The 27,023-nt window shown below is 47.0% G+C and overlaps 1 protein-coding gene across 1 annotated transcript in view; it reads right to left on the bottom strand.

The window, feature by feature from the left end:
• Nucleotides 1-299: 299 nt before the first annotated feature.
• LOC146185983 (uncharacterized) overlaps nucleotides 300-27,023 on the bottom strand; it is a 47,855-nt gene continuing 21,131 nt past the window's right edge. The window contains exon 2 of the mRNA XM_084606921.1: nucleotides 300-3,329. Within this exon, the coding sequence (XP_084463047.1) occupies nucleotides 2,967-3,329 (363 nt within the window). The 3' untranslated portion in view covers nucleotides 300-2,966. The remainder of the gene's footprint in view (nucleotides 3,330-27,023) is intronic.

The raw sequence follows: 27,023 nt of genomic DNA, 5'->3' as shown, positions 1-27,023 counted from the left end.
GAACTGACGAAGCCAAAGAAAAGAAAGTAATGAAATTATAACGAGTACTCAAACACGCAAGATAGAGAAAGGAGAGAAGGAGGAGGAAAGTGTTTCGCCATTAATATCTTAAGCGAAGTGCAATCATGTAACTTTTTTTTTTTTCAGCTTATTCGACACAAACAATGTAAGCCCCGTTTTCCAATAAAAGTTCATTGTCTTCCGAGGGGGCTGTAAATTGTCGTTTGTTAATTTGTGCAAATCTAATGCTGTCGTTCAAAAATTTCATTCCGCTGATAATAAAAACACTTCCACGCCACTTCAAACAAAATCAAATTTATTGTTTTATATGAGCACTGGAAACCACACAAATGCATCAGAAAAGCACCACGCATGTTTGTTTTTTTTTTCCTTCGCCGCAGTTAGAAATTATCTAACGTTGTCGTCCGCACTGCAACACTGAAATCACCAGAACACGCTATGAAAACGCATCAAATATAAAAAATACTGCTCCTTTTTCAACGCATATCTGCCTAGATTTGTGTGTTCCTAAGACCCATGCTGGAATTCTAATGCAGGTAATTAGGCCGCATTTCCTAAAAGAAAACAATGAGCCCCAAACGAAAACTGTTTTCATACGCACTCCTTGCTACAATTGCGAACATGGAGTCAGGCGCCACGTGTGAGTGGCCACTGATCACAACTAATTTCGCAATAAAATAAATTCATAAAATATTACCCATCGCGGTGACGAGACGTTTTTATTGCACCTTTAGAGGTGGTCACATTTTTTAGACTTTTTCTCCTAGCACGCACTTGATCTCAGACACACGCGCCGTTATTATGCATTCAAGGAAAGGACGACTGAAGTAAAACCAAACCCGGCGTGACATAGCTTTTCGTGCGGCATTTCGTCGGCCAACGACGTAGAGCGACCAATGGCGATGACAGCTGTTTCATTTTCAATTTTGCCGTTCGGAATTGAAGAAACACTCTGCTCAACGCCTGCGTCACACTACAAGTAGCAGCTTCCCTTCTCTGCTACCGCCTTGAACACGTAAATGAATGGTTGAGTTGAACCTTTGAAAGTAAACATCTTTGAACACGCACGTGCCAGGAGAACTCTATCAAAAGGGAACTGGCAATAAATCCGACCACCGCTAAGTCTCTAATATTATCACGCAAGCATGTCGTAGCCGCTAAAGCGTCCATTCATCGATATTAGCTAACTTAAGATGTTGACGATAGCGATTATCTCATCGCTATGTTCGCCTGCTCGCATAACCAGCGTGCGAAAACAGAGTTCCTGTAATGCTTACAGTTCGAGCTCTAAAACATTTTCGACACTCAAAATTTGAACGACGTTCATAATCATTCCTCAAGAGCTAAGTCTACAGGGGGAAATGATTCTGAACTTTAAGCACTACATGCACACAGATCAGAAACAAAACAAAAATGCATAAGGTCATAAGTTTTTTGTCTCAAATCCCTGAACCAAACAAAACACGTTTGGCCAAGCAACATATTTCGCCTTGACCCACTAGAAAACACGGTATGCTCAGGAGAAGGCCAGAACGAATTAGTCATGGCGTGTCGAACTGCGGGGACCTATCTACCTTTAGGTGCAAGAAGCCAGCAACTTTTAAAATCAAAGAAAGCATACAATATTGTGGTCTTTGCCTTGTAATGAGAAACCTGTTCGCAAAGCCTTTAGGTAAAATAAACTCGTAGAAATCTTAATGAAAGACAACATGCTCGCTTCGAGCATGAAGAACACGTAGCTGGTCTGCGAAAAGGCGGCGACCAGTACTCTAGCGGGTTCCCCAAGAAATAACTATCATCCAAACCGTTTGCTCGATCCAAATAGACACAACACAATCTTCTGACACTGAAGTCTGTTTTGAAGGAGTCTGATAAATTAATCAGACAACTCCAACGCCCTTAATTCATATTTTTTTCCCTGTCATGTGTAACCGAAACTGACAGAACTGCAAAACGCTTCCTTATAAAATTGCAAACAATGAAAACAAGAATCCCTTATTTCCTCAAAATGCATGACGCTGCGTCAATGTCCCAACCAAACACTCCTCTTGTCGCTGCCTAAACGAAGGAAGAAAAAAACATGGAAGGCAATGTACTTGCCGCCGAAATGGCAGTGGCGCACAGCGGCAGCTAGTGTCAAATCGTGTTTCGCTTATCGCGCCGCTGTTTTAGAAAGCAGAAATAAATATTGCTGCTACCCAAGTACCAGGACGCACGAATGGCTAACAATTAACGTGGGCAATAAGCACATTGGCAGCTAAGAGTTGCCTATAAGGACGAATGAGAACACGTCAAAATTGCCTTACCCCCGCGCGCACTATGCTTTACCTAGCCACTGACTAATAACAGGTATGCGCTTTGGCAGCCACTCACGCCACTTGTAGACATTTCCATCAAGAAAGAGTCTATCAAAACATTTTATTTGCGAGAAAATCAACGGTTCTGAACGCTGCTTCGATAAGCTCACCGCCCTGGCTAGATCTAGCACTGTAAACTGGCCACCCTCTAAGCAGCGGAGAGTGCTTGCACGGCACGAGGAAGCGGCTGTGGTATTTTATTGAACTTCATACACGTTCCAAAATCATGCACAGTGAAAAACATTTAACACCCGGCGCAAACCAACATGTACAAACTAGCGCTAACTTCTGCCATACACACAAAGTATTCAAAGCGGTCAAAGATGCTCATGAAAGCACGAGTCACAACCAAGCAGCCAAGAGTTCTACAAGTCGAACTCAGTCAAGTAGGGAAAAAATACAAAAATAAAAAATCGCTAATATGATGCGAGCACTGTTCCGCATGGAAGCAGGATGACTTTTTGTCACTAAATGCATTGATGGCGAAGCACAACAGTACATTCTCTCTGCCGAGTACGATATGCTTTCTGCTAGTGACCGTTACGCCATGTCCAACAACTTGCACAAGTTCCTTGTTCGCTACCACAGTCACACGAACACCTCGTGGTCAGACTCGGAGTGACTGCTGCCGTAGTGCAGCTGCACGCCGGAGTCGTAGGCGGCTGTCTGTGACAGTGCCCGTCGCCGCCGCAGCTGTCCGGCGGCACAGCGCCGGCAGCCTCCCGGCTCCGACGACGACGACGAAGAGGCGAGCGACTCGAGTGAGGCCGGTCTGCTGGGAGGCTTCAACGTGGTGCAGTCTGCGCTGCTATTACTGGTGCTGCTGGTACTGCCGGTGCCGACGCTGCTCGCCACGGGTGGAAATTCCCGCGCCAGCCTCAACTCGGCGATGCTCTGATGAAGCCCCAGGAGCTGGCCGAACAGCGCGTTGTCCCGCTCCATCAGACAGCTCTGCGCCCAAGAAAGGAACACGGAGACACTTTTTAAACTTTGGTAGCACTTAAAGCGGACGTAGCGCGAAGAGCCCATAATTCGTGAACATATCTTAAGAACGGAGGCATTGCTGGGGGCGCGAGAAGAAAGAGTAGGTATAAGAATAAAGAAACCTCCAGGTATACTGGTCAGAATTAATTTAAACAGCGTGAACAAGAAGACAAAGGACAAGATACAAGGAAGCCACAGTACAAGCGCTTGTACTGTGGCTTCCTTGTATCTTGTCCTTTGTCTTCTTGTTCGCGCTGTTTAAATTAGTAATGAATATGTACCAACTCGCCCAACAAAGTATACTGGACAGTGTAAAATCAATGTTAACTGTACGCAATGGGGACAACAGTGGGAGATAACACAGGCACATAGAAATTTTTCAGGATGGGTCCACCGCAACTTTCTGTATCGAATGGAGGAGAGAAGGATTCGGTGTGCAAGGGCGGCACATAAAAGGAAACTGGTAGTTGTAATGTTAAGAGACAGAAAGGGAGCGGAGTGAGCCAAGAAGATAACACGAGTTAATGACATCCTAGTCGAAATAAAGAATACATAGGAATTGGTAAGGAATGTATTACGAAGATCAAGGGTAGCTCACTGGATTTCAGTGGAAAGCAGGGCCCCGGCAGAAAGTTAGATGGAAAGATGAGATTAGGAAGTTTGCGAGGATTGGGTGACCACAGTCGGCACAGGAGCGAGTTAATAGGTGAGCCATTTGTCCTGCAGTAGGCGGAGCCAGGCTCCTGTCGATGATGATGACGAAGAGTCATATCGTGGATTTCGGCACTCCATCATACACTTTACGTCATCTTTATGTAACGACATATAAAACATGCGCAAATGCGAACCAACAAGGTGAACATAATTTTCCAAGCGTGGCGGAAGTACGCGATGCCCATCTCGAGGCATCTGACACCTCTAAAGCGTTCACTGGCCCGACCGTCTTCGCGGGTCTTGTGATGTTCGCGCCTGTTGATGTAAATGAGCCGAAAGAAACGGCACAAGTCGATAAACAGCAATACGAGTGACCCGTGTCCTTTTACACTAGCGCACTGACTGTAGTCGGACGAAAGAAAGAAAGAAAGAAAGAAAGAAAGAAAGAAAGAAAGAAAGAAAGAAAGAAAGAAAGAAAGAAAGAAAGAAAGAAAGAAAGAAAGAAAGAAAGAAAGAAAGAAAGAAAGAAAGAAGGAAAGAAAGAAAGAAAGAAAAAGAAAGAAAGAAAGAAAGAAAGAAAGAAAGAAAGAAAGAAAGAAAGAAAGAAAGAAAGAAAGAAAGAAAGAAAGAAAGAAAGAAAGAAAGAAAGATCGCAAAAGGTATACGCCCGCCATGACAACTCCATATCTCTTGAATTAAACATTGGAGGAGTGCATTGATGGCTTTCGTAGAGCTCGAAGGTTGAGAACCATGGCATCAGCTACCGGACGCGAGTCCAAGCCACGAAGCGATTCCACTGGAGAGGGATCGTGGTGGTGGTGAAAAGCATTTATTACATTTAAAGGGAGGTTGCTTGGTAAGCAGTCACAAATAACGCGCGCCACTGAATATGAAAAAAGGCAGCGGTCACTCATCCAGGAATTAAAAAAAAAAAAAAAACGCTCTTGTCTTGGCAGCTGTATAGAACACTCAGTTCTGGCATTACGCATTTACACTTATTTTAAGAGTTTGTATGATTGTATTTATTTATTTTTGCTTCAGAGGCGCTTACCTTGGCTGAAGCTAAAAAATTATTTTGCATCCCCATAGTGACCCAATTTAGCTTGATGTTTAATGTGAATTTAATTCGCACTTTTCATATGCACGCCTTCTTTTAAGAGCACATGCTGATTGCGAGTGTATTTAGTAAGAGTAGGTTAATAGCTGGATGGCTGAGTACGCGGGCGAGTTGGCAATTCATGACGAAAGAGTGTAAGCAATAAAAACAAAAAAGCACGACGGACAATGAACAGAGGCCCATGTGCAAGTGCTATGATGATTAGCGCTTGTGATGTGTGTCCGTTCTTTGTCTTTCGCGCTTTTCTTTTTCTTGTCTTTTACGCTGCGCGATTCTGTCATGGTTTTCCAAACTCCATTAGGGCAACTACCACACAGGCGATTCGCGTGGCACCACGCGACCGACATCAATGCCCCGAGCATTAAGAACTGATTGATATTTTTTTTTTCATTCGCATTGCTCCATTATTGTTGCACCTATCGCCACGGGGTCGACGCTGCTCGAAGCAGCCGACAGAGCAAGATAGGGTGGGCGGCGACCCTGAAGAGATCAGCACTGTAGCGTAGCACAAAACTCGCGCAGACGGCGCATCATCATGGCTCCATTTCGCGGCTATCGGCGCTTATTGGCAGGGCTGTACGGGAAGGGTCAAGCCGCTCACTTCGATCGACTGCGTTGACCTGACTGACACGGTGATCTTGACCCTGTGGGCGGAAGACGACTGTTCTCTTTGCCCGGTGGCCTCTAGCGGCCAACTGAGGCACTACGGCGGAAGACGCCACCAGCCATCCCACACCCGCAGCGCTGGGCGGCGCCAACGCCTCTCTTATGGACTTCGCTGCCATTATGGCGATCGTCAGGAAAGACCCTGTTGTGCCCAGAACAATGAGCCCGCTCCTGCATTGCAGCCTCGGGGAAGGAGAGTGCCGCGGCATCTACGAGGTGGCCGCGCCTGTACGTCTATAGCTCCATGAATCGCGCGCTGCACTGTCCGGGTCCCGGAACGGGGTCGCTCATTGTATTATAATGGCGGACATACGGTCCCCCTCAATTCGGTCGTGAAAGGCCGTCCGATGCGACTCTTCTCCTCTTAGGCGGTGGTCCCGAAATTGCTGCCGTTCAGCTAAACGGAGCGCAAGCTGATTGGTGGTCGTGCTCTAAAGTCCACCCTTAGCAAAAATGAAGCCCTTTATCTGGATGCATATTTTTTGAGACAGGCTCTAAGGCGGAGTAGACATACTTACATCATAATAATAACTGCTATACCTATTTCGTACTTGCAATTTCGTGTAGCGTTTTCATAACGTTAAGATGCTAAACGTATACGCTTCCCTTTCAATTCCAGAATTCGCGTTGCACTCCGTAACATAAATGCAGCTCTATGCTATTCAAATAAATGCACTCAAACTCGTCTTAGCTAACTGTGCCTTCAACACGCTGTGGCATTAATGTGAGTTTGTCATCGGAATCCTCATCTCCCCCTCCCCTTTGTCGTACTTTACGACGCGAACGCTGCAAACTTGAGCATGCGAGCGTCACTCCTGCGGGCATATTCGGGCACAGAATGGCGGAGAGCATCACTGAGTACAAGCTTCTTGCCCGCTTCCTTTGTAAGCCTTGGGTTTAGAAATAAATACACCCTATCGCAAGTGCAACATACGCGTTATTGTTACGGTTTATTACTGACATGCGGTATTCAGCAACCACGAGAAGAACGACATATTGGACGCGACAATGCACTCTACAAGTGAAAGCAAGAAGGATGGCAAAAGTCCCTCCTTGACGATAGGGTCACATACGTGGCATACAACAACATGCACCAACATCTATAGCAAGGCAGGTTCACAGTTGTTAACCATAAATCACTTTTTTTATGCACGTGCACTTATCCTGTATCTGTCTAACAATAATATTTAATACTAGCTGTTATCAGCAGGAAAAGAAAGACGCTGTATCTGTGACACTTCTCGGCGAACAGCTGAAGCGCGCCGTGAGGGGAGAATGGGAGTGGAACAAGAAAGAGAGAAATAAGTGTCGCAGTGGAAAGCTCCGGAATAATTTTGGCCACCCGGAGATCTCTAACATGCACTGACGTCGCAATGCACGCGGACGCCTTTGCGTCTCACTTCCATCAAAAAGAAGCCGCCGTTGTCGGTTTCAAACCCGACTACTCCGACTACGGTTCAGTAGTCGAGCGTATTAGTCCTGCATCGATCTCTTCGTCCTTTTGCATCCCTTCCTTCAAGCTGTAAACTTGTCCATCAAGAGTGAGACAATTACCGCGCTTAACATAGGCCGATGTAGAGCGGAAGCGCGCGCTACCCTCAATGCCGGCCGTGGTTTAACACACCACATGGTACAAGTAGCTACAGCGACTTGAGTTATTCGGGGAACAATCTGGAAAAACGATTTTAGCTTATGCCTCTGACAGCGAGTATCGTCCGGCGCTGAAAATGCAAAATTAGTGCTGAATTCTCACAATTAGATATGAAAATATCTCCACTGAGTACGCTACTGGTTTCCGACCGATAGCTCCACTTATCGAAGTCCAGAAAAGCTGGATATGAAGTCATCCATGCCTACCAGAGTAATCTCGGACTCCAAGACAAGCCACAATATTTAAACGAGGATGAACTCCAGAAACTTTCGAGCAATCCATGATCATGTATACGGTCATGTCTAGACCGGAATTAATCCACTGGATTCTACCGACGTGGTCGCTGTTATTATGAAACTGAAACTTGTGGGAGTCGTCCCTTCACTGTTTGTAAGATCAAAGTGCCCTGAAGGTTTCTCTTCTGACAGACTGAAAACCATGAGAAGATCCAGATTTGTTTAATTTGATGTTAGGAGTTGCTTGGCGCGAAGGTCGCAACCCGTGAAATGTCACGGGGCAGATTTTTCACGTCAAAAATTTCTGCTTACACAATGAGCTGACTGCGTTAGCTACTGTTACGAAATAAAGCGTACGAAACCGCAAAACGCAACGCGTATGGCGTGTCGGCAGCCTCGTGTCGTGACTGCACTACTACTTGGACTCGGGCTTACGCCGTTTCGTATTCCACCTTGTGTACGCTATGAAGGCTTTCGTCAGTGTCCTGTCCGCAACACAAGATTTCGCCAAGGTGTCCTGCGCTTGTCTCAGCCATTTGGGTCGCCGTGAGTTTGTCGTGAGCAAGCAAGGTTATTTGCCAGGTTATGACAAACCGGACTCTCTTCGCGATGAAATCATTGCTAGTGGAGCCGTATGGCAACAGAGTACACCTTCCAATTTCGCTTGTCACCTTAGATCGGTGAACCGCTGTTTCGTCTTATGGCACAGTTTGTGGACATCACGGCTTCGCTCGTCAGGCCGCGGCGTCTGCGTTTCGACGAGGCCAAAATAGAAGGACACCAATGTACCGCAATTTCTTTCACGTAAGAGGTTCAAAGCGGTCTAAATTCAGTTGTGAGACTCATTCGCAGTTTTCCACGGTACTACTGACCTCATAGTTTAGGCGCAGTGCACCCTTTTAACGCTAAAGTAGTGAAATAAAGCTCCCAATTGTTAGCACTGGAGGCATTTTTGTCACCACCGCTAAATAGAAAAGATAACGACCATGTTATGCTCTTTAGGAAGAATGATTGTCGTAAACAGTACAGTGGCCGTCTAGGTCAGATTGCGGACCCGATGGACGGATGCACCAAAAGCGAAAACTCGTCGTAATGACTTGGTAGCTGTGGCATTCGGCTACTGAGGACAAGGTCCCGGGATCGAATTTCGGCCGCTGCAGCCGCATTCCGATGCAGACAAAATGCAAAAAAGCTTGTACAATATGTGATGTCAGTGCACATCGACGAGCCCCAAGAGGTTCAAATCAATTTAAACTCGTCGTCGCCAAGGCACCCCTTTCCATCTGTCGTTTTGAACTCCTTCCTTCTTGTCTGTGCACCGAAACTCAGACAGTCCGTCTTTTATCCATGACGGTGCTCCCTCTGGGAAATGGGCAAAGAGTGCATGGTTGAAAACAAGGCACGTCAGAGACGCAAGCGCGATCGTGTTTCATGAGGCGCCAACTGCGCCTGGTAAATGGCAAGTGCGTGTTTGACAAATAACGCAGTCTGTCGCTTGCGCCTGTGAGCTGCGCATGTGCGGTAGCAGCTGCCGCCTCATTTTCAACCAGCGGAGTGGAGGCGGAGTTGTGTGAAAAAGGTGGATTACTGTGCATATCGTTTCATCATGAAACCTTGGTATTCGTTAATGTCAGGATTTCAGTAGGCTATGCGACAGACATATCTATGGGATTTTCCTACACTCTCAACTCTATACGATTTTCTGGCATGGCCCCCGACACGCCTCTTTTTTCTATCGTATACTCTTAACCCGAAGAAAGCGACCGGATTTTTTTTTTTTTTTTCAGATTAAAAACCGCTCTTCATGCGGTCACCCACGATATGAACTTTTTTTTTTTTTTTCTCCAATCGCTGAAGTTATCTTTCTATTAATGACGTGCCTTTTCTTCCTTCTCTCGTTGCCTGCGCTAGGCATAGTCTCTCTTCGAGCTCCGTTGTTAGCTTGGAAATCTCGAGTCCGTTAAAGGCTACTGGCAGAATTCTCTGGAATTTTATGGGCATTTAAGCTTCGCTAATTTCAATTTCTCCCGGAAAATTAGTTATAATGTAGACTATGTTACTCCATAGCAAGGAATGTACGAGCTTCGTGTCTATGGGTAGCGCGCCCGTCTCTTAATACCGAGGCCCTGCATATCCGATTCCTCATCAAACATCATCATCAAGCGATCAAACAGACTCTTTGTTGCGCACAATGATGCAGATGCGCTTAGGTAATATGATACCAGACTCTGTCATGTCTAGTTATCCGGCCAGAAATCGCGCTGTCACAAGATTTTTAAGAGAAGTCGTTTTTGCTTTAAAAATTTTGCGTGCCCATTTTTCGGTGGAGCACCTAGTACTTTACCCAGGAAATATTTTTATAAGGACTTGCTGAACCTATTTGTACCCGTACCCCTATTCCGGTCCATATATTGTGGAGCCCCAGGACAAGATGTCCTAAAGAGAGTTAGAAAGATGCCGGTTAAGCCGACCGTCAAATCGTTTTTCTTCAAGCTTCATTCTGCTGACCCTCCTGTAAAAACGTGACTTAATGGTAAAGGTATATCTGTACCTTAGACCCTCAACTGCACAATCTGTCAGAAATCGCAGACCATCGGTCACGTTTTTGTAGACTGCTGGGATCCTGTTTTTCACTGGGATATATTACAAAGAACCTTAAAGAAAGAACTACCCATTAATCCTTACGACATCCGGTATCTACCCGTACAAAGTGACGAGGTCCCGTACGACATGATTATGGTGCTGGGCCTCCACGGCATTCGGAAAACGCGGATGGCATTTAGGCACGCCGAAGAATATGTACAATCTGTCAGGGACAACTTCATTGAAAGTGTAGCATTTCTCAAAGATGTTCTCCGTAGTAGGCCTGAGCAACCTCAACAGATGGATGTGATCGACAGATTGATCAATATGAAAGGTTTTAATACATCGCTTTAGCCAAAGGTAGGCTAGTGATTTTTATGTCTTTATGTACTTTGTTGACCGGCAATTAAAAAAAAGCGAAAGATGAGATAAAGCTGACTGTATCTCTATAGGCTAAGGAACTATTACAGAAAGCTTTCACAGTCATTCGTAACAGCTTCGGCACTTAAAGGGTCAACAGAATGGATAGCGTGGGAAAATAACGGATATTTGAATTATTAGCTCAGGTAAGAATAGCAACGTCCGCATACACCTAACATCATGACTGAGAGACAGAAGACAGGTTTGAAACCCATTAAATGCTGCAAATAATTTCATATAATGAGATCTGATTACTTTCATAGATCTTCTCAGCTTAACAGCAAAACGTTATGCTCGATACTTTTGTTATGCAGAGCCCTAGTTAAAGTGATACGGCACCACAAAAAAAAAAAAAAAAAAAAAAAAAAAAACGAAGTTACCACATTTCATGCCTTGTAGCATTTATCTGAATTATTCACGGTTGCAAGCAACCTATGTCAATCCTACTAATCTGCATTTTTGTTTTAAGTTACTTTTAAATGTCGCTACATGGAATATTGTTAACCCCAGCGTCGCAATGGTTGTGAGGCTAAGGCGGACAGGAGCTCAAAGACTTTGTTTCAGTCCCTGTAGCCATGGCCACACTTCGGTGTAGGTGATGCACAAGGGCGGCCCTGTGCTAGTGTGCGCATAAAAAAAAAAGAAAAAGAAAGAAACGAACTATTGAAAGTGCCCCGGAGACTTACTACACGCCATTTCGCCAAAACCTCGCTGCGCTTCTTTGTCACAAAAAAAAAAAATAATAAATAATAATAAATAACGCGTTCAACATTTGCACTTACACTAAAAGCGCTAGCCAGGAAGCGAGTCTGACACCTAAATAGGTTTTCACAAACAAAACTACCAGAGCAGGTAGGCCACCTCAGCAGTTGTATAGACGTGACACGCACGACGCGATGAAAGCACAACACGTCGAGCAAAAGGAAGGCAAGCAGGCACGCAGCGACTACAAGGCGATGAAGACCGCGCGGCCCCATGTTTTCCGCGTAAAGGGGTTGGTCAGTCTGCGTCCACGGTGCAAATGCGGTGGGCCGCGGGCAGCAGCAAAGCTACCATTTCTATGAGCGCACTCAAGACATTATATAGTGCCTCCCACTTGGACGACGGGCGTGCTGACCTCATGCGGTTTTTGTGCGGTGGGAAACAGATTTACCCTAATGCATGCAGTTGCCGCTTGATCTTCTTTCTCCGTACTTTTTTTTTTTTTTTCATTTTCACGTTTCCTGCGTCTTTAGAGGTAAGGAAGAAACTACGCGAGATGCGTGTGGCCCAGATTGTTCGAAAAAGGGCAGGAGGAAAAAAAGAAAGCAAGTAAAACAGAAATGCGACTTTAAACGAGAACTTTCTCCCTGGTGGCTTTTGCGCTACAAAACTCACAGTATGCAGCTTCTAAACATCACGAAGCGGGAATGCACTTCTTGCCGTCTTTCGCTCGCCTGTCACGTAACAAAGAACCGCCGTGCCAGTTCCTTATGCCTGGATTTTTTGTGTACAGGATTGGATTAGCTGACACCGAATGGTAGTTCACCTTTACGGACCCCTACGGTATCCCGCCTCGGATTTGCTTGGTTTCGTTTTATAGGCTTTAACCCCCCCCCCCCCCCCCCCCCTTCCCCCCCAAGGCGACTCGGACTTAGGTAGGCCTTAATCTGCAATTTTGACCACATGGGGTTCGCAGTACAAGATCGCCTTGCTTTTCGCCTCCATCGAAAAGCGTCCGTCACAGCCGCGTGATTAAATCCTACATCCTTGGTTTCCGCAGTGGAACTCCCTAACCACTCAGCCGCCGCACCGAATAACTATGGCATCTCGACGTTCTGTTTCACCAATCAGGGTGATAAAAAAACTACACACCATTTTACAAACTCTCCCAAAACTATTCCAAAGAGCAGCTACTCTCGTTCCCTGAGTCGCGATACGCTCCACCACTACTGTGAGTAAAAACATCGTAGTCTTTGTAATTTGCGACGCGGACACCTGAACACACGGCGTAGCTAGGGCTCCCTTGTAAAACATAAACGAAATGAAAAACGATTGAACGCACTTGCTATTGCCAGGCAATGATCGTTTCGTTAAACGGTGGGAGCGGTTTGTTTACAGCCCGGAAATCGTTTCCGGAGGCAATAGGCGTTCCTTGCTGGTCCTATGCTTTAACGTCTTTCTACCTGCGGTTCTCCAAGGGAACCGATGCCGCCGCCCAAGCACGGCTCGTCGCAAACGAGCGAGCGGTCGCGCCAACGCACGCGCGGAAGACGATGGAGGAGAGACCTCGCGGACGCCTCTTCTCAGAGCCGGCCGGGAAGCCTCCCTCGCGCTGGCTGCCAATCCGCAATTATTCATTCACGCCAGGAATGAGCCGGGCACCCTTCCAGACCGTGGGACCTGGCAAGGCCGAAAAACACCTGTGACGCGTAACGCCTCCAGAGGGAACGGTTGTTACAGCAATCTGTTACCTGCTTCAGTCATGGTGTAACTAAATCACTGGCAACGCTAATTCTTTTTTTCTGCAATCCCGTCGTGCGACCATAACACTTTGTCTAGCTCTTTTTGTACAGAACTCGTCATCCACGACCACTGACATTACCCACAAACATTCTTGCGACGGGTTGCAACGCTTAAAATGACTACTAGGTTGTATAACTGCGCCCATTGGCTTGGCCTCAAATATGTGTGATAACTGGCTGCCGTACAAACTATGGTGGTTGCTGTTGATCTGTTGTACAAGTGTACTGGACCCGGTCCCTACGATTGTATTCATATATTTGGACTTGCCACATGCAACTTTAGAAGCAGTGCATATATGTTGTCTTAGTCCCCCATAGCTTCGGGTAGCGTATATAAAAAGACACAGTGCGTGCCCTATCGGTGACCATGAGCACGCTATGCGCCAATTTAGGCTCATCGGGCCGATCTCAAAGCGCATCTTCGGAGCTACACGCCTCACGCGTACGCCAACGCAAGACGTATAACGTTATCGCCCGGAGGGTATACAAACCGCAGCAGACACGTGAGCGTGACTGATGTCTCATTATACGCCGCTTCGGACGGGCGGCTATTCCCGGCACGTCCTTTCACGTGGAGGTAATCATTTCCTCTCTCGTGGTGGTCACGGAGAACGAGGGTGCAGCCCCAGGTGCTCCTCTATCGTGATATTCTTGAACGCAATCCCAGATACCGGTTACTCCAAATACGACCGTTGCAAAGGTCGCGAGAATCTCCTTTTCCGCCGCTGGGTTGACTTCATTGCGTCAGATTGCCTGACTAATACACTCACAAGAACACTTCGACACCAATCAGCACACGAGTCCGCATCAGCAGGTGTATCCCTTGTAGAGGCCGGAAGGGAAATCCGCAGGCCAGACCTGCTACCTTCTGAAAGCACTGCTCTTGTGAACTTCTTGGGGACATTTCCCAAACCTCCTTGCACGTCTTCATGCCTAACTGCCAACCTATGTCAGCTATGCCAAGATAGCTGGCTTCCTTAGGCACCACCCCATTGGCTTTCGTCATCGATCGGTGCACTTGTAGAGCACGGTGCGCTTCTTCCCCCTTAACCCTGTGCCTAATTCATTTTTTTTTAGTTATTATTATTGTATCAGTCTATGCCTTTCGTCCCTGACTACTGGCGCAGGTGTCACCACATCTGTACCCCCGACGGGGAAAACCGGCAGTACCACTAGCTGTACTCCCTTCTCTCCACACATCTATCATTTTTTCATCCAACCTCCTAGCGTTTCCGTTCTTTTTCTCTTCCTCTCTCCCATCGTTTACTTAAAATGACACAGTCCATGCGCTTTTCCTTTATTGATAAACTGCTCCTTATCCTTCCATGAGGATATAATCGAAACAAAGGGAAAGAACAGTCACACTAAACTGGACCTCATTCCAGTACCTTCCACACGATTCTTAGGCAGCCATTTTTCTTATCCTGGTCTCCTGAGGATCCACCGTAACGGAGGGGCGGAGGGTCAGCCAGTAATAATTTGCTCTTCTCTTCGGCTTCCTTTAACCCATAGAGGCGGGCATTGCAGGGCGTTTTCGCGTTTCGCCCACACCGAAATGCGGCCACTTCTCGGGTCGGTCGGGAACGAACGCGAGTCCGGCAGCAGCAAGAATAAATACGGCCGGAGAAGAACGACGACTTGGCCTCTCAGGGGTGGCTTAACGTTGCTTAGCGAGCGCTGGGCTTTTTCCTCTCGCCCCACGAAGAGGGCGCTTCTGGGGGCAGTGGCAGCAGGTAGTTAGAGCGCGCCAATTGTGGGCTCCGTTATAAGCGAAACAACCGGTGAACGCGCCCGCAGCTGCGTCACGGTCGAGGAAAACAAAAGCAGCCCTCGAGCATGGAAAAGAGAAAAGAAGGCAGAGCGCACGGGTTGCAGTGGCTGCGCTGGACGCTGGCGAAAGTAGGCCAGAGAGGGAGAGAGCGGGTCAGGGTGAAAGTGGAGCCGGCCACTTTTGAGGGGCAGCCGAGCGGGAGGTCCAAAGTGTGTAGCCGCGCTGCCCACTCCGGCGCGAGCACCAGAGCACTCCCCACTTTTTCTCCGGACTCGCATGCACGAGTTAAAATCACAAACCACTATATCTGTTGCGAAAGAAAAAAAAAAAGTTATAATTTAAGGTAATCCGTCTTTGCGTGACGAAGCAAGAATACGCGCTTGGGGTATTAATGAAAATCTTTGAGCACGGGCGCTTATTACATTTCGCTCCATTTAAAACGCTGTCATCGGGACCGGCATCTATTTCACTTCAGAGTACCAGTCGAAGTCCGCAGAGATAGGAACCGAGGCGGCGTTGTCAGCGCTTGCCAAATGCTGTACGCAGTCTTGACCCGTTTTTGCGCTTCCTAGAGAAGTGTGACATAGTAATACCGTGGGCCGTTGCTAATGGGCGTATGGCGCCCTGAGTATTAGTATGTTCTTTTTGGTGCATTGTTTAGAAAAGGCTATAAAAAGATGAACATTATTAAACTTTCCCATTATTAAAGCGTTGCTGTAGTCCCCTTCCGTTCAACTTCTGAAAACTTATTCCGCTATCAAGTAATGTTACTTTATCGTGCCCTTTATGATGGCAAGTGGGGCTTTGTCAATACGGCTGTGCGCGGTTAGCAGTTGCCCGTTTACGACTTTCTCTGATGACTGCTGCAGCGATTGTGCTGATGACATTTCGTATTTTCTGGCACTCCTTCGCCGACGCGAATCTCGTGCGCGAGTCCTAATTAAAGCTGCTCCCAGGCTGCGTGCGCACTGATCCCGGTCGTGAGATCCACCAAGGGCGCACGTTGGCTGTCAGTGTAGACAATCATGGTACTCGCCTGAAACTGCAACCCCGGTTCGTTGCGGCCTCTTTTCGTTGCACCGAACAGAGACCTAGATGAGCTCCAGACGCTTATGGGCTACGGCGAGCGCGAACAGCACTCATATGGGACGCATTAGGGTCTGCCGAGTGGCCTCCATAACAAAACATCCCCGCAACCTGTGGAGACAGCGTTTGAGGTCAGTCCCGCCGCGACCTCCATGCCCGCCTTTCCGGACGCCGTAACGCGCGCTGCATTAGCGATGCGTCATTAGCACCGGTGAGACAGTAGAAAGAGAACTTTTCTCGGCCGTCGATTCGACGTACGGCTGTCAAGGCCGCGCGCACGCGAGAAAAGTAAAGATAACGGTACATGCGGGCCACACCAACCGAAGCGATGCACATGCGCCCGTGCTCTCGCTTCTCCCGTGTGCGCGTAAGAAATGGCTTCCGACAAGCGTGACACGCATTCCTACGGGACAGAGAGACAATGCACAAGCGGTGCTCGCGTGTGCGCACTCATTCCCTCCTGGCGTATTGCGACACAAATGTTTCAACCTTTCTACTACAGCGCCTAAAGCGGCAGTAAAAAACCTCGGACAGTTTTCTGCGCATGGCTGGTGGAAAAAACTATTTCGTGAGCCTGGCATTGCTATGGTAGCCACATCAGGGGGCTTGAGAGCGTATATATCCAGCTATAGCGTTTGGCGCGCGCTTTACTTCAGTTCAAAGCTTTGTAGAAGCGCTATCATCCGTCTTAGCAAGGCTTACAGCTCGCTTCATCATTCTTACGATACCTACTTTAGTCAATATTTGCACAGATTGTCGTGTTATTCAAATCATCGTTTCATATTCAACAGGATAGTAGATATCATCGGCTCATCCGGCGTGGAAAACAGCTCAGTTTCGATGCTTACAAATGCAGCAGCCTTCCACGAGGACCCAAACAGAAGAGGCTGGCGCAACATCGTTTTGCGACTATTCTTTCCTTTTTGTGTTACCGCCTTTTCTAAAAGTGGACGAAGGACAAGAAGACACAGCGAACGAACTCGTCACAGCAAGACTGCATAAAACAGTCCTGCCCAAACAAATAAAAGGGCTCATTCCGGTGTCCTGCCAACCTAATATGGCCGACCCTCTTTTGGTCGGGCCATCGTTGGCTACCAAGGTCGCCTCGGGCATTATGGCAATTGTTACAAACAATTAAATCCCCATAACTTAACAACGAAAGCAGAGATCGCCTTTCAATATTCTTAGTCACGCTTCATGATTCACTTAGTTGCAATCAGGAGAATAAAATTCGACGCCTGTTTCCCTTCAGTTAAAGGGACATAAAGACACCGATGCTATCAAAATCTAATAAACGGCATTTGGTGACACTGTCGCCGCATATCCGGCAGCAAAAAATCGAATTACTGCTGAGATATTGTGATAAGAAGTTGAGTTTTATTTTGTTCCCGCCGCTCGAATTCAAACTGTTTTCTCCTGGTACGTAGTAGGGTATAATGACGCACACTGTGACTCAAGAGGAGATTCCGTGATTGCTTGGGCGCAGAGAGGAAGTTGAGCCGACACGGCCCGCGGCGTCGACCGGTTAGCATCCCTCAGGGGCTAACATGGCAACAGCGTACTCGCAATCGACCATCGGCTCACAATAAGTGAAGGCCACAGGCGAAATAAATAAAACGATGAAGAGAGTAATTTACCGAGAGTTTTTTACCTTTTCTAATGTATTTCGGGTCTTTCGTTATTTTTAGTTTTTGCTTTTTACCCGAAGCCCTTTTTTTCGCCGGGCGACGAGCGCAATATATCAACGCTCTCCTTGGTATGAGCGGCAAGTATGCCCCTTTTGTTTACGACGCCTACAAATAGCACGTTGAAGGTCTTGTTGACGCAGTATGTTGGTCAGATGTGCCATGATTTAGTGAAGAATTGAATGATAATGCGTTTTTCCTTCGGTACTTAGCATATGTATGCTTTTCGTGGCGTACGTAGCTGCAGTCGAGCGGTCAGGTCGCAGTCGAAGCAGCGACGGCAGCGATATGTTGGCGCAGAAGTGTGAACGAAGGAGCGTGTCGACGACAGCGGATTTCGCTCGCTCGCGCCTCCGAATGCTGAAGTGTGGACGAGCCAGACGCATCTGCTGCTCCGAGCTCGTATTTAAGGCGCCGCAGGTCCAAAACGAAACTATCCGAGCACGCACGAAGTGTCTGAACCGGAGCATAACCGAAACTGAAGTGGGCGCTTGTGGCGTCTCCAAGTATATTTTTGTATTTGCCTTGCAACGTTTACGTTCTCTTTTCGCCGTCGTTTACGTATGATAAAAGCATGTTATCATATTCGAGAAAAAACATACTACCGCATTCAAACGGGCAACGTAATTCGCATTTGTCAGCCTCCGAGATCCCTTGCGCGTCACGTGATTTGTAGTTGCGAGTCTCGGCGGTTTCGGCTGTGGCGGCGATACCTGTATTTCTGTTCTTCCTCTTTACTACCTTATAACAGCTCCGTTTTCAGTAAAAGTGGATTTTTTGTAATCGAGAATTGGCATTCTATCGATGCAAGCCCACCTCATTTTTCTCTTTAGCGTCCTTCTAAAGTAAGCAACGTGTATTAGTGAAGAATACTGACCCTTCTTCGAATTCATTAGGTCGGTCAACTTTGTTTTTTTTTTATTTATTTAACAACATCCTCTTTTTCTTAACTTCATTTATTCCTTGGGGCAACAAGCAGGGTTATACAAATATTGACAGTAAAACATAATAAACGGAACTGAACACCTTTACCTGTCTACCCGTTCTCAACAATTAAGCATTTCTTGCACTCGCCGAAGGATGGCATAAAAAATTCTAAGGACGATTAAAATGCTTCCTATTTACGCGATGCTATTGAAGAGGGTTTGCAGTATACTTAAGCAAAGAATTAGGTACGTGTGTGTGTGTGTGTGTGTGTGTGTGTGTGTGTGTGTGTGTGTGTGTGTGTGTGTGTGTGTGTGTGTGTGTGTGTGTGTGTGTGTGTGTGTGTGTGTGTGTGTGTGTGTGTGTGTGTGTGTGTGTGTGTGTGTGTGTGTGTGTGTGTGTGTGTGTGTGTGTGTGTGTGTGTGTGTGTGTGTGTGTGTGTGTGTGTGTGTGTGTGTGTGTGTGTGTGTGTGTGTGTGTGTGTGTGTGTGTGTGTGTGTGTGTGTGTGTGTGTGTGTGTGTGTGTGTGTGTGTGTGTGTGTGTGTGTGTGTGTGTGTGTGTGTGTGTGTGTGTGTGTGTGTGTGTGTGTGTGTGTGTGTGTGTGTGTGTGTGTGTGTGTGTGTGTGTGTGTGTGTGTGTGTGTGTGTGTGTGTGTGTGTGTGTGTGTGTGTGTGTGTGTGTGTGTGTGTGTGTGTGTGTGTGTGTGTGTGTGTGTGTGTGTGTGTGTGTGTGTGTGTGTGTGTGTGTGTGTGTGTGTGTGTGTGTGTGTGTGTGTGTGTGTGTGTGTGTTCTTTACCTGTAAATTCATAATGCTTTTATTATTTCATAGTTTTCTGGTTTCTATTTGGAGTTGGGAGCGAAGGCGATGATGCCTCGAAAGATCGAAAGCAGCCTGGCGGCGTCAACTCCTGTACGTCACAGGCATCGAGTGTTCAGATGGAAAACGCGCCTCAAAAAGTCGAGTCAGTGAAAAAAAAAAAAATGCAGCCACCGAATAAGCGCCATGCGACCCGTAAGATTAATAAACAAAAACAAGCACATTGCAGATAGGTCAGCTCGCGCAGAAGTCCTATAGCAATTTTTTGCGTAGCAAATCAAGAAAGAACGCCACGAAGAGGAGCCCTTTGAACGCAGCTTTCTAAGCGCGTATGATGTGACTGCATCTTCTCCGTCGCACCCGTTTCTCACATCTCTTCTCACCATCTATCTAGTATAGTGTCTGCCTCAAGGTTATTGACTGTTGCAAAGATGCTTTAGCGGGGCTTTGGCCTCGCGTCGTGTGATTTAATGCGGACACAAGCCGGCCGCGCTCTCCAAAATAAAGCTAGCTCTTGTGCCAGACGTCTCTCGCTCATCTGTGTTCTTTCTTAAGTTGAATAATCATGTCTGCTCGAATTCTCTATAATAGGAGTTGCGTAATTCGTTCCAGCAAGCGACCGGCAACAACGGAGGGCGCGACCCGTGCGTCTCTGACAAAGCAGGCCCAGGTGATCTCAGCGACGAGTGAACAGTGAAGAATCGTAGCGCCTGTCAACCTCGCTTTGCCTTTTCACCGGACGCGAGAAAGGGAAGAAGCTCCGCGGCAGCAGGTGGGGAGACTTGGGAAAGGAGGAAGGGCTTGGTGGATGTGCAGCACAGGCGAGTACTTCCGTGTTGTGTCCGAAACCACGAAGGCGTGACCGCAACGGCACGCACGCTCTTCCGGCCACCGCCACCGCGCGGTGACAATGACGGGACCGATTCGACTCGCTGGCAGGTCGCGACCGCGCGCAGCCGGCATCGGTGTTCCCGCAAGCGACGCGGCCCAAGGCAGTGCCGGTCTCCGCTAGTCTCGCTAGAAAGGTACAGCGTAGTGAATGCCACAGCCCGCGTTTAGCAGACCACAGCCGACGTGATAATGGCTATACTTCTCAAGCCTATATGAGTATGTATAAGAGACTGATTTGTTTCCTTCACTACTAATTCGTTTTTATTGTTCACCATGCCGACAGGCGGCGTCCTAGTGATAGCGATAGCGTGTGGCTTCACGTGAACCAAAGATGAATATATAAAGCGGTATTTCAATGGTATAAAACTAGAATGGGACAGCTATAGGGATATGTAGCACTACGGGCATTTTTGACGGACTATCATATAGATATCATATCATATGATATCTATCATATCATATCATATCTATATGATATGATATGATATGATATGGTATATATCAAATGACACTATCATATGACTATCATATGAGACTACTATATAGACTAAAAAGCTTAGCAAAAGCCCTCGAAGATGCAAGACCCCAGTTTTATTTAATTCTGATTCTTTATGATTTTGTCACTCGCTCACGTATATCCAAATGAAGTCGCAGTTATTGCTATTGGCTATTTAGTGAAAAGGCTGTATAAATGCGGAATATGATCAAACACGATTACATCCGTTGTTTCTCCGCTGATCCTGGAAGAAATCTGCACATGACAGTGCTTATGGCCCGCCAAAGTGTCCGCACCATTAGCCTAAATCCTAAAGCCGATGACACAGTTTACAGATACGGTACGAGCCGCGGCTGCAATGGAGGTATTTTGCCGATGAGCATCATCTCGTGGATTTTATTTACGGCAACGGTGGCCGGGTGAATGCGGAATGCGAGAGCGCCCGAGTACCGGAGACGTTCCGCACAGGCTATAGATACCCCAAGTGTTGTTTGAAATTAACCTGGAGCCTTATGCGACAGCGCTTGTTATTGCTTGGAATCTGGGTGCTGCATCGCGTCTTAAAAGTGGGCCCCACTTCGAATTTCTCTGCTCAAAGCCCAGCGGAACTCATGTAGCGTTGTAGTTGTCGAATGGCTGAACAGCACTCGATAAGGCAATAGCTACTCTTTATAATTATGGATAAGTGCTAGGCGGCAAAACTTACGTCACTTACGATCGCGCACAATGTTAGGCGCTTATTTTGTTTCGTTTCATTCTTTATTTTCCTCGGTCACGAAAGAATGGCGGCTCACACGACACAGCCTAAAGGTCCAGCGCACAAACAGCTAGTACAAATTAGCACTTTTTATGTACCTAAACTACGTGTACGTAACTTTTAGACAGACTTTTTTAGGGATGGCTCCTCATATACAGTCGAACGAAGACAGTAACCCTCGGCGACGATCACTATACCCTTCATTCATGCGTACCGCTTCTGTTCAGAGCATAAATGGAACGAAGACTATGCATTGTGAATAGCATCATAGATATGTGCCGAATTCGGCCGCAATGCGTTCGCTCTAACCAACCAAGTCAGACGAAGTTGTAGTTAAAGCGGGGCACCAAGCAAACACGATGTCTCACATACATCATCATATTTACTTCCACAATAGCACATCTCTCTTTTAGAAGTCAAAGCACGCTATTTCTTCCCTCGCGCAATAACTGCATGTATTTCTATTAGTGCGCGTTTCACCGTGCTATTGAATGTCAGCAGGCAGTTCCTTTTCATTTTTATTTTTTAAACTGAAGCAATGCGGTTTGGATTTATTTGGTTAGTAGGGTTTAACGTCCCAACGCAAAGCAACTCAGGATAGGAGACACGCCGTAGTGGAAGGCTCCGGAAATTTCGACCACTTGGGGTTTTTCACGTGCACTGACATCGCACATCACACGAATGCCTTGCATTTCACCTCTATCGAAAAACGGCCGCAATAGTCGGGATTCGATCCCGCACCCTTAGGCACAGAAATCCAGCGCCCTAGCCACTTAACCACCGAGGCGCGGTCCGAAACAATACTGAATGCTTTAAAGTGTCCAATGCCGAAAGTTACTATACCTCACCCAATGGGATGAACCACCAGTAAAAATGTTAATTTACGGATCCCAGAACCTATAAAGTTTAGGCCTTGTAAATATGAGTTTCAGAGCCTGATCTTCCATGCTGGAGCTGAACGTTTTACAGTTGGTTTGCACTCTTAATGCTTCGAATTGTGTGTGACAGTGAACTCAAGGTGTGCCCTCAAATTAGGCGACAGAATTATGTGCCGCTGCGCAAACTGAACGTGCGAACTGATAAAGGTTGTTAACAATGCTCTCGAGTACACGGAACTGTTGCATACTGCACCGTTTAGGTCGGTTGTACCGGATGAAGTCTCTATTTCGCCAGCAAAATTGAGGTCCCATCGTTCCCATTATGTTTCACCCTTGTTTCACCCCATGTATAATAGCGTACCCCAAGTTACTCAAGTTACTGACGTTTTAGTGGAAATCAAGAAGAAGAAATTGGCATGGGCATGACATGTAGTGCAAAGAGAGGATAACCGGTGGTCGCTTAGGGTAACAAACTGGATTCCAAGGGAAGGAAAGCGTAGCAGGGGCGGCAGATATTTAGGTGGGCGGATGAGGTTAAGAAGTTCGCAGGGGTCAAGTGGGTGCAGCTACCACAGCAGCGGGTTAATTAGAGTAATATGGGAGAGGCCTTCGCCCTGCAGTGGGTAATGTCAGGCTGATGCTGATTATCATGATAGTGTATCCTATGTAATGAAGGCACACGTACTCGCCAAATTTTTGGAAGTTTCTTCCGCGAAAAGAAAAACGCGTCGGTTATGCGAGTATATACTGTATTCACCGAGTCAGGTATAAAAACGGTTTGTAACACGTAAGAGAGTTTCGTTGGTCATGCATAATTACAGTACTTGCTCGGTCAACCTAAAAAAAAACTGAATATTGTTTTTTTATTTTTTTTTTTTTGTAGTTCTCTGTAAAATTAGGCGTGTCGCTTAGTAAAGTCTGCCCTCGGCACCACTGCACCGTTTTCGTGACACAGCATCGTATGGAAATGACGCAGCGTCCCTCCCCCCGTGCTTTCATGGTGACCTCGACCCGTGACGAGACACACGGCACGCACCGGGTGGTGCTTGGCGGTTCTTGCGCCAGCAAGAACGAGCGCCGCGGCTCGGTGACCGTCGCGTTCGGTTGCCGCCTCGTGCTACGTGCTGCGCTCAACTGAGCCAATTTACAAAAAGCCTGTTCTTGCGAAAAGCCGAGAAAAGAAAAAACGAAAACGGGGAAAGGGAGGCGATTTGTTCTCCATAAAGCGTACCATGAGGAGACCAGGCGCGAAGATTGTGCGAAGTCTTGCAGGACTCCGGAGTGATGCAACGTTGTACCACTCCAGCTTCTATAGTTACAGCTATGTACGCCACTGCGGTCGTAATTGTTGCCACTTCGTCAACAATGTCGGCAAATGAAACGTTATGGCGAATGGAGACTCGCTCCTTTCTCAACTATTAGAATACAAGATTTTAACGCCCTTCTAAAATTAAGAAATGTTTTTCAACTTCATACTGAATTGATGACACTTGTCTTCATCGCTCGAGCGGTCTGCTGCGTAGTAAATACAGTGCAATCTCATTGAGTATTCTATGCGTTTGGCAAGAAAATTAAAGCTGAGCTGTTCACAGGCCCATTTGGCTGCCTGTGAGCGAGAGAACTGCCACTGAAGGCCAGTAGCTGTTTTATAGTTTCGCTTTATTTCTTCTGCACTACACTAGACAAGTGTGATAGAATATATACGTCTATGGCACAATTCGTCTACTCCTTACTGATTAAATAGCACAGAGACGCAATGGTAGAGCCAAAAACTATCTGAAGTCATTTTCATTTAGAGATACATTTCAGGCACACGTATACTGCCCATAAGTTTGCATACTAGTACAGAGTATTATACGCAGCAAGCACCCCATCACAGCTTACTCGTATATAGGGCGTTTGCGTGTTACCCCGCAAGTGTATATGTCAAATTAGAAAATTGCAACTGATGTAGTAGTACCTCTTTGTTGTCCAAATTCATATGTAAGAAAATGCACTAAGGATAGTGATTACCGACAGTAATTTACCCTTGTTAACAAAATAAAGACCACCAACCCGTAATCTGATCTCGTGACACAATGCGTACATCAACCAAGTGTGCCCGTCTAGCATCTCTGAAACCTGCGCAATGTCAGTAGCTTTGTCTGTGTTATAAGGCGTCATTGTACTGCGCTAGGCTTGCCCATCGGTTCCAAACAAACGTTTTACGATTGTGCCAGTAAGCCGGCATTGCCCTTTCCTCAATGCATCCGGTCCACATATAAACTGTCCATGAGGAAAGCGTATTTCCCTTTGCGTTAGTTCAAGCACCACAGGCGACCGTCAATGTTTACCAAGTCGTGCTTTCTAACAGTACTTATGTCACTGGGATTTCTTCGTGCGAAATGCTAACAATTGTGGGCGCGCCTTCCTATACCACTTCCGCCGCCACCTCAGCTATGTTATGTCTGCGCATTCGTGTGGCGGTTCAACAAGCGCGTGGGTTGCAGGATCTCTAGGGCAAGCGCATTCCCTTTCGCAGCGTACGAGCTTATGTTTGGAAAAAAAAAAATAAGACATTTCTGCAACAATGGCAATGAATCACAAGCAACCTTCAACCTTCCTCGCGGCCGTTTGTGCTCTCTATTCGCAGTATAGGCTTGACCTTGGTATACGCTCTGTGCACTCGCCAGGCGCTGCCACTATTGGCGCTGTGTTAGCGCCTACAGTAGCCATTGCTGTTTCCCGAGCGAGATATCGCCCCTTCGGAACACATGAAAACAAAAGTTTTAAAATCACTTTTGCCCCGCCGGGGTGGTGCAGTGGTAAGACGCCCGACAGCTGTGCCGGAGCACCCGGGTTCGATCCCGACCTCGGCGGCTGCGTTTCGATGGAGGCGAAACGAAGAGGCGTCCGTGTGCTGTGCGATGTCAGAGCACGTTAAAGATCCCCAGGTGGTCGAAATTACTCCGTAGCCCACCACTACGGCTCCCCTTTCCCCCGTTCCACTTTCACTCCCACTTCCTAGGACCCTTCCCTTACGGGGCGGTTCAGGTGTCCACAGCAACAAGTGTGACAGATGCGCCTTTCCCTTCCTCTGAACCAATTATTATTATTTTTTATGACTCCAAAGTGCATATTATGTCCGTTCACGATGAAAAGCTGAGTACATCCTGGAGAAGATTGCAAAAGCACGAAACGTCTTGAAATGCTGCAATACGTTCGGGGGTAGTCACCCCTACTGGCTGGTGCCAGACGGGAACCCGACCCATAGAAACGCATGGAAACAAATTTTTCCCAACGATTTCATTCATGTATAGACAGCTGCTCGTTCGCATTTGTCGTGTGCTTTGAGGGGGATTCCAAGTTGCTTTAAAAAGAAAACTGCAAGATAAATGTGCGCTGAGAAGCCGGGAATACCCTTAACATGGCACTCTTTCAGCAGGCTTTCTCCGAATCGCACAAGCTTCTCCTAGAATTCGATATAGTGTCACGTACAGCCTTTGTCAAAAGTTTAGAGCCCGAAGCGTTTGCTTTTAAGCCGTATATTATGACTGCTTTAACAATCGTAGAGGCCCCATACCCATTGGAGAGGGTAGGACGAAAAATATTCTTGCCTTTAGCAAGTTTGTAAATCTGGTAATGCATTATGAGCCGCACAGTATGGCTCAGAAGTAGACCCCTGGCCTCTAAACTTTTGTCAGAGGCTGTACGTACGTGAGCTACATGCACTACCTGCACAACACGGTTGCTGAAACTGGACAGTCTCGAATGTTCTACATGATAAGCAGTTCCTAAATGGCATGAGAAGCGAACAAATACTCACTGCACGCCATCACCGACGACGGCGTAGGCCACTAATTACTTCCGCGCACGAGCTCCGTATGTTTCTAAACGCAGCGGGGTTTCAGTCGGTCAGTGGCTTGAAAAGTTTCTTGCAAGACGAACCCAGACAGATCCATGGGATGAGGGAACTGATATGGAAGTGAGGTATAGCGGCGCCGTCTGCCACAGGTCGATGACAAACGAAATGTGGCAAAGAAAACAAAGATGGTATTGTAATGGCTTGTGTCGCTTCAAACAGCACATTCAATAAGAAGGCGGTTTTTTACAGTTCTTTTAAGACGGCAAGAAACACCTCTGTCAAGAAAATCATGACGCAGAAAGCATGTAACAAGAGCTTACTTCCGACAACGATTGAGCGAAGAATTGAACATTTCCGCCGTTCTCGCTCTAATCTTCTTGATGCTGGCAAAATCTCATATGTATGTTGCAGTCAACAACATAAAAGTCAGCGTTGCTCTATTTAGGGTCCATAGGTTCCCGATGGATGGATGGAAAAAACTTTATTTTCTACAGATGCGATGTGGGGGGGGACCATTGCTGGTCACTTGTGCGCCGCGGTCGATCCTCGGTCCAGGATGCCGCACTTCACTGCTGCCATTGTGGCTCGGAGTGCGAGAAATCTTTGCTCTTCCTCATCCACGCTGGCCAGCAAGTGCTCCCACTGTGTCAAACTCTGGTTTTCTATTCTGGGGTCCACTT

This window comes from Amblyomma maculatum, chromosome 6 (genome assembly GCF_055883805.1).
Source record: "Amblyomma maculatum isolate TAMU_Amacu chromosome 6, ASM5588380v1, whole genome shotgun sequence".
NCBI lineage: Eukaryota > Metazoa > Arthropoda > Arachnida > Ixodida > Ixodidae > Amblyomma > Amblyomma maculatum.
The sequence above is the reverse complement of the archived record's forward strand: the minus strand, read 5'-3'. Positions and strand labels throughout refer to the sequence as shown.